This window comes from Saimiri boliviensis, chromosome 14 (genome assembly GCF_048565385.1).
Source record: "Saimiri boliviensis isolate mSaiBol1 chromosome 14, mSaiBol1.pri, whole genome shotgun sequence".
Lineage (NCBI taxonomy): Eukaryota > Metazoa > Chordata > Mammalia > Primates > Cebidae > Saimiri > Saimiri boliviensis.
This window is the reverse complement of record NC_133462.1, coordinates 59,631,071-59,638,917: the sequence shown is the minus strand read 5'-3', so window position 1 is coordinate 59,638,917 and position 7,847 is coordinate 59,631,071. Positions and strand designations below refer to the sequence as shown.

At 37.3% G+C, this 7,847-nt stretch overlaps 1 protein-coding gene across 1 annotated transcript; it reads left to right on the top strand.

The window, feature by feature from the left end:
* Nucleotides 1-311: 311 nt before the first annotated feature.
* On the top strand, nt 312-5,107 carry YOD1 (YOD1 deubiquitinase). Its single transcript, XM_003930425.4, has 2 exons — nt 312-746; nt 1,727-5,107. Exons 1-2 carry the CDS (start codon nt 404-406, stop codon nt 2,428-2,430), a joined length of 1,047 nt encoding a protein of 348 aa, XP_003930474.1. The 5' UTR covers nt 312-403; the 3' UTR covers nt 2,431-5,107.
* Nucleotides 5,108-7,847: the final 2,740 nt, after the last annotated feature.

The following is a 7,847-nucleotide window of genomic DNA, read 5'->3' as shown; positions in this document are numbered from 1 at the left end:
ACGGGTCCTTTGACTCACTGACCATTCCTGGCATTCATTTGCGTTGTGCACTATGATTCCGTTTCTCCTGGTGTAGTCTGGGTGTAGGGTGGAAGCCCCGATTTAATAATTTCCGACCTCATTAAGTGCAAGGTCACATTCCAATCTCCACGGCTTCATTCAGGAACTCCTGCCCCCGCCCTCTTCTTTGAGCATATATGCTACCCACGCGGCGGACACCTCACTCGCTCTACAGGTAGCAAGATCCGTCGTCCTTTAGGAACACGGAGGTTTAACATCTTCGTTCTGAGGGTGGGGAAAAAAAATTGTTATCACTTTAAAAGTGTTCGCGCTTGTTAAAGAGCTAAGGCAGAAGCCGCGCCCGAAGCGTCGCGAGAACTGTGACCACCCGCAACTTCTCGCGATGTTTGGCCCCGCTAAAGGTCGCCATTTTGGAGTCCACCCGGCGCCTGGTTGTCCCGGCGGCGTCTCTCAACCTGCTGCCGGGACCAAAGCTGGCCCCGCGGGTGTCTGGCCTGTGGGCAGCCGGACCGACACGATGTGGCGGCTCCGCTGCAAGGCCAAGGACGGCACCCATGTTTTGCAGGGGCTGTCCAGCCGGACCCGGGTGCGGGAACTCCAGGGCCAAATTGCCGCCATCACCGGGATCGCCCCCGGCGGTCAGCGAATCCTAGTCGGATACCCTCCCGAGTGCCTGGATCTCAGCAATGGGGATACCATTCTGGAGGACTTGCCCATCCAATCTGGTAAGGAATCAGGGCCGGGACCAGGGAAGGTCCCGGGAGGACGGAGAGGGGCGTGAGAGAGAATAGAAAGCCAGTTACGGTGGCTGTGGGTCAACTGGGGCTTTGAGACCAGGGGTGAGGATAGATCAAAAAACAGAGAACTCTGACGGAAGCTGGGGCAAGTGTCTAGCAACTCCTGGTCTTTACACAGGCTTGAAAAGCAACCCACAGCCTTGAAGTCCCCCTTCCCCAATCCGCTTTCTGGTCGGCTTTGAAACTATCTTTTATTTTACCTCGGCGTTCACAAAAATAAAAAGAAGTAGGGCCTATTTTCTCTGTCCTTATTTATGTCTCTTTTTCCCTGTATCATCGATCAGGTCTCAAGGGTGCAGGATTTTTTTTTCTTGGTTCATTTTTGCAGTCGCCTTCATAGATACTTCGTTTGACAGGCATACTCATTAGAGTTAGCTTTTAAACACCCACTGAAAGCCCTTTCAAGTTCTCACCAGGAGCAGCTTATTTCTGTGCCATATTGAAACTTGAACATCAGTGTTGATAATAAAAAGCTTTCAGTTGCAGTATCAAGGACGCTGTAAACACTCAATAGAGTAGATAAGTTTCTGGAGAAGGAGAACCCCCTAGCGGCCTACTCTGTAGTGAGCACCTTCTGTAAGATACTGTATAGGAAATGAAATTTTGTTTTTGAATATATCTTTTTAAGTAAGCCTCAAGTTGTATACTCCAGGCCCCTTGACTAAATTGAGATACAACCTGAAGTGTTTTTTGTTCTTTGTTCTTTTTTCATCTTTATGAAAATTCAGTGAACAAAAATTGTTACTGGTCACTTATTTGCAAAGCTGTATTCTTAGAAACCCCAGTTTATGCTTTAACTCCTTCAGTTTGTAATTTACAGACTTGGCTAGTGAACACTCAGTTTCTTCTGTAATTTCTCTGCAATTCTGAATTCTTTTTTTTTTTTTTTTTTTTTTTTTTTTAAACAGGTGACATGCTGATCGTTGAAGAAGACCAAACCAGGCCCAAAAGTTCACCTTCACTTAATAAACATGGTGCTTCTAGTTACATCAGGGAAACTTTGCCCGTGCTTGCCAGAACCGTGGTCCCAGCAGACAACTCTTGCCTCTTTACCAGTGTGTACTATGTCGTTGAAGGAGGAGTCTTGAATCCAGCTTGTGCCCCTGAGATGAGACGCCTCATAGCACAAATTGTAGCAAGTGATCCAGACTTCTATAGTGAGGCAATACTGGGAAAAACAAATCAAGAGTACTGTGACTGGATCAAAAGGGATGACACTTGGGGAGGCGCAATAGAGATATCAATTTTATCCAAGTTTTACCAGTGTGAAATATGTGTAGTGGATACACAGACAGTAAGAATTGATCGTTTTGGGGAAGATGCAGGATATACCAAAAGGGTTCTGCTTATTTATGATGGCATCCACTATGATCCACTTCAGCGTAACTTCCCTGATCCAGACACACCTCCTCTGACCATTTTCTCCTCTAATGATGATATTGTTCTCGTACAAGCACTGGAATTAGCAGATGAAGCTAGAAAAAGGAGACAGTTTACTGATGTCAACCGCTTCACCCTGAGATGCATGGTATGTCAGAAAGGATTAACTGGACAAGCAGAAGCAAGGGAACATGCCAAGGAGACAGGCCATACCAACTTTGGAGAAGTGTGATCTATGCCTGAATGAGGGTTGAAGCCTACTACCTCACAGATCCAGAAGGTTCTGGGTTTTCCAATAAGCTATTGTAACCCTAAAGAACAAAAGGACACAATGCTTGAACCATCCTTTTAACTTAAAACCACTAAGACACTGAAATTCCTTGTTAGGATTAAAATTAGTGTGCAAGTTTACAGATGTGTGTCTACAGTGGTAGACTGTACATACATGCCTCTTTCTGCTGGAGTGACAGAGGTGATCCCTGCCACCTACTGACACTGACCCGAAGATTGAGATTCAGTATTATAAACTAGCACCCAGCAGCTTTAACTTTTAGAAGAAAACATCACATTTTGGGTAATGCAGAAGGCCTGTGAGGCCACTGGACATTTACCACAGTGTCTCCAGTAACTGAGTCCTTTTAAAAACTCTGAATGAGTTAAGTTTCTAAATTATGAATTGATTCATCAAATGAAGATACTCAGAATTGTCCAAACTGATTTTATATTGCAATTTGGTAGACTTTATAAATGTGTGCTAAACCACTGATAAGTACATCACAAGCAATTTTTACAGGGATGAGTTTCATCCTTGAGAATGTTATCACAAAACAGGAACTGATTGTGCCCTGTTTAAGATATCTAGTGTATAAAAAGTAGAATGTATGAGGGAAAAGGTGCCTGAGCAGCTTCCTGAAGCTTTAAAAGACCGTTGGCCTCGTGTTTTAATGCAGTTCTTGTATTGGTTTTTGTCACATTGGATAACATTTTAAAGTTAAGCAGGGTATTTTTTAAATTGAAATTCCTTGAAATTTGAGTGCTCAGTTTTTCCTTCATTTGCATAAAGATTTGTCTGGAGGGATTTAGTTTTCTCAGCTTTTTATTAAGAGCACTTTATCCAAAAAGTTTTTTTCAACTGAAGTAATAATGCTCTGCTTTGGGTTGGTTTTCGTAAGATTTTTTTTGCAGACCTTAACAGTGTTTGTTTTTGTGCTGGCCTTACCCCTCCACTAATGTTATTTTAAAGAATTCCACATTTCTGCAAATTAGCACTTTGCTTATCTGCAATCTTTTACTTTGATTTTTGAAGTAATTGGAGTAATGCTGTTGAATGAATTTGTTTCACTTCCAAAATAGGAAAATTTTTAAATCCTTGCCTTATGCAGCTTTCTCAGAATTCTGCTTCTTCCTGATACTAGATGTGTAGCCATTTGCTTGGTGGACTAATCCGCAAGGCACACCCTCTAAAACTTAGCTTCACTACAAGATCTTCCAGATAAAGTTTTCTACCTCTTTTCTTAATTATTCTGATCAGGGATGCTAAATTATAATATGTTATATATTATCTCACATAATGTGAAGAGGCTTAATGTTGTGAAGTTTTGTTGTTTTGGTCTTATTTTTTATTAAGTGTCTCAAGAGTATCAATGGTATACTTTAAAGCACTTAGTTCTTTTTCAGCATATCTTCCTAGCAAATGTTTTTAAATTGACCCTTACTTTTAGTACTTCACTTGGCGAAGGTGGCCCTATAAAATTAAGGAACATTTGAACAATATAGGAAAGAAGTACTTTTAAGGAACAATTCACAAAATATGTTTGAAATCATCAGATGACATTTCTTGAATACCTTTTGCGTGCATAGTTATTTTAGACAATATAAGCTATCATGGTTAGTATAACTTAAAAGTGTAGTTTTCTATTTTACTGAGCCTTAAAAATAGCACTTGTGAGCTTATGATATTTAATGTTTGGCAATCATGTTCAAATTAATAGGATTGAAAATAATTGGTCTGGATGGTTTTGGTTTTGCATCTTTTTTTATTTCTCCCAGAAAATATTAAATTTAAAACTGTAAATTAAGAATATACCACTAGACAACAGCCATCAATTTGAGCTTTATGCATCATTACTCATAAAGCTTGCCTTCCATTGCTACTTCAGGAGACAAATTTGACATTTGCTTACTGCAGCTTTAGATCTACAAGTTTATTCATGCAACAAATATTTATTGAGAATTTATACTGTGCCAGGCATGTTTTGATATGTTTCTGTCATATATTTTGATATGTTCCAACATAAATTTCTGTCATTTTAAAATTCAGTATATATTGTCTATAGTGGGTAAATTTAACAAATGAAAAGGAATAGAACACTGATATTTTACAGAATTAAACCCCTTCATTGTAGGTGCTTTGTTTACATATTAAGTGTCAAGTATTTATTCAGGAGCTCTTATTTCATTCTGTTTTATCTGTTATCGGGGTTGTCCATTTACCAGTTGGACACTGATACTAAGTAAGATTCCTTTCAAAAATGACTCTAATCATCTGCTGAAATTCAGCTCTAGTACTTTAGTGTTATGATCATGGAAAATTCGAGATGAAGGTTTATTTGCAGGCCATGTGATTGAATTATTGAGGATTAAAAACCTAAACCTTTACTCATTCTAAACTCAAGCTTGTAAGCCTCAGAATTTGCATGTGTTTTTTTTTTTTAACTGTGCTTATTAAACTCTTGAAATTATTTTAATGGGAGTAAATTCTCATCTTGGGAATATTGAAAATCTGTGGACTTAAAACTTTCAGGAGGGTTAAATGTCTTAAGTTTTGTACTAGAGCAGAATGAAATTTTCTTCCTATTCATTCAGTGTTCGCCTGCCATACAGGATTTTTTTTTTTTTTTTTTTTTTTTTTTTTTAAATACAGTTTACATTAGTGACAAAGTGAATAAAGACCTCACTTTCTCACTCCACCTTTCTGTTACTCTTCTTTGGATTAAAGGTCGGGTGTAGTGCTTTGAAGATTCACTCCTGTATGAAGTGATTTCAGAAGCTAAAATTAATATCCCTGGAAAGTTTGCAATGTATTAGCCAAGTGAAGACATTAGTGTGTTACATCTTTTGCCAATGGTTCATGGTTGATTTCTTAATTGTTTTCCATGAAATTAGCATAGTCAAGTGATGCCCTTGAAGCTTGACTGCTGGTCATTTTGACCCTATTATAACAACTAATGTAGTCATGCCACTTGATTATTCCATGAAGTCCCAGCAAAATAATAATTAGGAATTAACTAACATTATGTTATCTACCTATCTAATTTGTCTGTGTCCCTAAATGCCCATGTATAACTTGCTTCTCTAGTTTATTCCTTTGTAGGGATTAAAATGTGAGTGTTGCAAGTTGCCCTAGCTAAACATGGTTTTCTTATGTCTTTTTTTGGTGGGGTGGGGGGGGTGGGGAATGGAATTATGCAAGATTAAGCACCAGAGCAATTTTTTTTTTTTTTTGACAAATCAGGTGGCCTTCCTAAACATGTTAAGAATTATGTTCTTTCATGTGTCAAAACACATTTGTTTTATTTGCAGCACTTTTTAAAAAAAGGTGAAATAAAAGTTTACATGTTGGCCCTCTAGGGATCTAATTAAGGACATTAAAGTACGATTCTTGAGCTACTAACCATCAGCTCTTCTTAATCAAAGTTTGCCATCAGTGTATAGTGTATCTAATGGCACGACATTCTGGTGTTTTGGTAACAGTAGAACTCAATTTCAGTAACTATTAGGAGCACAGTCTGTGCCCTAGCATTAAAAATGTTACTTATTATAATGTGAGTATCTTGTATTATTCATTGTACAATGCAGTATTCAAATTTGTCCTTGTAGTGCAAAGATGACTGATAATTTCTAAAAGATTAGATCCTTAAAACTTGTTTGTTTCCTAGCAGACTTATTTTAAGGAAGCTGATTTTTGAGTCAGAGGCCTTAAAAGTGTCATATACAAGTGACATCATTTTAAGTCCAAAGTGAAACGCTTGATTTGAATAAGCTAGTTTATTATCTAAAGATGTTTTCTTATGAAGTGTTATAATTTATATTTTAGCACATTTTAATCAACTTAAAAATATAAAATGTTTCTGGTTGTGAGAGAGTATTTATTTTTCTCAGAATTAGCTAGCATTTTGCTTACAGTCCTTTGAATATTTGACTTAGAATTATTGATGTTGAATTGCAGGATGCTGATTTAAGTCCTGATTCATACACATTTAAAGGAGGTTGGTAAGCCCCTCATGGTATTTTAGAGTGAAGGGAAGAAAGGGCCAAGAGGATAAGGTACCACTGAAAGTGAAGAGATTGTCAAATCAGATGCATTCCTAGTCATGGATTATGCTTTTCCAAACATTTTTAAAGTAATGCCTTTGTGTCAACTCAACCCTTCTTCCCCATTTCTTTGCATAGAATGTAGCATGGCCATAGATGAAAGAGCTTGTCATTAAAGTGTGAAACCATTAATTATAAGCATTTTGCCATGATGCCCTTTTATACTTATGTTTTAAAAAGTACTAACCAAGTTTAGGAATAGTGAGGATATAATTTGTTTAAGTTGTAGGTAAAAGGAAAGGATAATCTTAGGCTCAGAATTTCTACTATACATGCGACTGACTTTATAAACTGGTATAGGCTATGTACTGTAGCCCATAAGGACCAGGGGACCTAATTTTGTCAGTTTTCCAGTCATGCTGGTGCCATTCAGGACTCAAGCTGTTTACAGGAAATATGTCCTTAGCAAAGTAGTATTTTTCCTTGAAAAAATTTGAATTCGGCTTAAATACAGAATAAATATGGATAGCTTGTGAAAAGGATTAGAGAATAATATTCCTGTAGTTTCTGTATTAATGCAGTAGAGACAGATTCCTGATGTAAAAAGAAAACCAAAAGTAAAGACTGTCAAATTAGAGCTTTAGAATATGACTTGAAAAATTAGTATGAATGAGTAAAACAGCATTAAAAATATTTTTCTTATTGAAGATGGACAGTGTTTTCTTGTTTTAAAATGTTTTGCCTATTTGCCAGCATTTTTTAACGTTAATGCACTGCTGCTACCTGGAAGATGTCTAATTTCATTTTCTACAACTCTTACGTGATTTTGCCATTGTCATTAAGATGCATTCATTTTATTTATGAAGTGTATGATTTTAAATATCTAAATGCTGTATTAAGTGACTTGTTTCAAAAGAATAAATGAAGTGAAAACGTTGTTTGAGTATATTTTGGGATCAGGGCAGAGGGCCCTTGAACAGCTATTTTACTCAAGTTGCATATTTATTATCAAAAGCTATTAGACTGCATCTTTGACTAAGGTACCAGAATCTACCAAATATCACCCTTTAGGTAGACTCAAAGAATGAGATAGGAGAAACTAAGGTAGTTCTTAACACCGAAAGGCATTCAAAATTCCCATTCATTGACTAAGATTTTTTTCTAAATCAAATCCTGCAAGTTGTAATGCAATGTTCGTTGCTGACAAATTGTCAATGTGGAAAGGCTTAATATTTCTTTTATAATACACTGCAGTCTTTGTGAACTTAGATCTATTTGAAAACAGCAACATTACTATGGGAGAGTATATTTCATCTTTGGCAATATCAACATTTA